Source organism: Cucumis melo, chromosome 11 (genome assembly GCF_025177605.1).
Source record: "Cucumis melo cultivar AY chromosome 11, USDA_Cmelo_AY_1.0, whole genome shotgun sequence".
Lineage (NCBI taxonomy): Eukaryota > Viridiplantae > Streptophyta > Magnoliopsida > Cucurbitales > Cucurbitaceae > Cucumis > Cucumis melo.
The window spans coordinates 27,745,569-27,747,614 of NC_066867.1; the positions used below are offsets into that span (position 1 = coordinate 27,745,569).

General features: G+C 35.1%; 1 protein-coding gene across 1 annotated transcript; it reads left to right on the forward strand.

Moving 5' to 3' along the window:
- The first annotated feature begins 670 nt into the window (after window positions 1-670).
- LOC103501949 (uncharacterized) lies at window positions 671-1,606 on the forward strand. Its single transcript, XM_008465722.3, has one exon. The coding sequence runs from the start codon at window positions 847-849 to the stop codon at window positions 1,333-1,335; it is 489 nt and encodes a 162-aa protein (XP_008463944.1). The 5' UTR covers window positions 671-846; the 3' UTR covers window positions 1,336-1,606.
- Window positions 1,607-2,046: the final 440 nt, after the last annotated feature.

Consider the following 2,046-nt stretch of genomic DNA (forward strand, 5'->3'; position numbering starts at 1 on the left):
TCCTCTTCTCAATTCATTTTTTAAGATATCATTTTTGATCTATAATCATCTATTTAATTCTATTTGACTAATTATATTATATAATTTAATTAATTAACTTTTATTATTTAATAAACTATAATTAAATTATTTGTATAGATTGTATGAAGATAAATATAGTTCCATTTATTCCCTTACATATGTGACCGGAGATACACCAATTATTTTAAATTTAAAAATAAAGAAAAAAGAAAAAAAAAGGTCTCTCGTCCAATGTCCTTTTTTACTTTCTTCTTTATCCAAATCTCAAGTCTTGAATTGAATACCCTACCCATCCCCTACCCACGTCGCGACAAAAATTGAGTCCAGCCATTTTCCTCTTCCCATAATACCCATTCCCCAATAGCTGAGCTTTCATCTCCATCTCATACGTGGCAACCATCGCCTCCATTCAATTTCAATGACGGTTGACACCGACGAACTGTCTTTCCCGATTATCATGGGCTGCGATACACTGAATCCTCGCTATAAAGAAAAAAAAGAGAGAGCATTTTTTGAGTGGATAAATTGAAATATCCAACGTGTCATTTCCACGAAAATCGCAAGAGGGACATTTTAGTAAATTCAAAACTTACAACTAATTTAACATAGTGAAATAAATAATAAAGCCTTATCCATAATCAATCAGTAATGAAAAAGAAAAAACCCCCTCTCTCTCTCTCTCTAGCCCATCCCCCAAAAACCTTTTATAAAAAGCGCTTAACAAAATCAAATCCAAAAACCCTCAACCAATATTTTCTTCTCAAATCCTTTCAAAAATCCCCAACTACTACTTTCATTCGCATTAATCATCTTTCTCTCCTTCTTATGGCGACCGGAAAAAGCTGTTACGGTCGTTCCAATTACCGTTTCCTCACCGGCGACATCTCCGGCCACCACCACCACCACTCCTTCACTTCCGATTTCTCCTTCGAACTCAACGAATCTGACATTTACAACTCGGGTACGGCGAGATCTCCTACGCGAATCCCGAAGAAGAAAATTTCGTCGAAACGAGTGGAGGTGCAGGGGGGAGGTGGAGCGTCATCGTTGCCGGTGAATATTCCGGATTGGTCGAAGATTTTGAAGGAGGAATATAGAGAGAAGAGGAGTTCGGAATACGCGGATGACATGGAAGATGATGAAGATGAAGAGGAAGAAATGAGAGTTCCACCTCATGAGTTTCTGGCGAGGCAAATGGCGAGGACGAGGATCGCATCGTTTTCGGTGCACGAAGGAATTGGGAGGACGTTGAAAGGGAGAGATCTGAGTAGGGTAAGAAATGCAATTTGGGAAAAAACTGGGTTCGAGGATTGAAAGATGATAATAATAACAACAATAATAATATATTGGATGAGATTAATTAATTTAATTAACGCAAGTAGTTTTTTTTTTCCATTTTAGGACGTAAATATTTGTTGTTAAAATGGGAAGGAAGGAAGGAAAGAAAGAATGATGTATGTAATTTCTTCCTTCCTTCCAATGTCGTTTTTTTCCTTTTTTTTTCTTTTTAAATCTTTCTAATTTATTGGATGGATGGATTGATATTCCATTATATTAAATGAATGTAAAATATTTAAAAGACTAAGGTAAGTAATTTTGTTGAGTTATATTTTGTGTGTGTGTTGGGTATAGCTAGGTGGTGAGAGGTTGGTTGGATGTAACGTAATGAAAGAGTAGGGCTTAGGGGAGGGTCGAGGGTGATGGGTACATTATGCTGCGAAAATGAAATATGGGTCCCTTTCTAAATGATTGATTTTCTTTTATTTTATTTTTTTATGTATTTTATTTATTGGTGGGGTATTCTAAGTGGAGAATAAGTTAAAACTTTTGGGTGGTGAATTGGTTATTATTTATTATCATCATGAATCATACATATATTATATCCTGTGTGTTCCTATATATTTTATATTATGTGGTTGGATATATTAACTATTATGGTTGGTGTCACTCAAATACCAACTTCAAAATTAAATATTTTTTAAGGGATGCTTCCACTAGACTTTAAGTAAAGGAGGTGTTTGTATT

Coding starts and splice junctions, on each gene's coding strand:
- LOC103501949 (XM_008465722.3), top strand. CDS start 847: ATGGCGACCGGAAAAAGCTGTTACGGTCGTTCCAATTACCGTTTCCTC.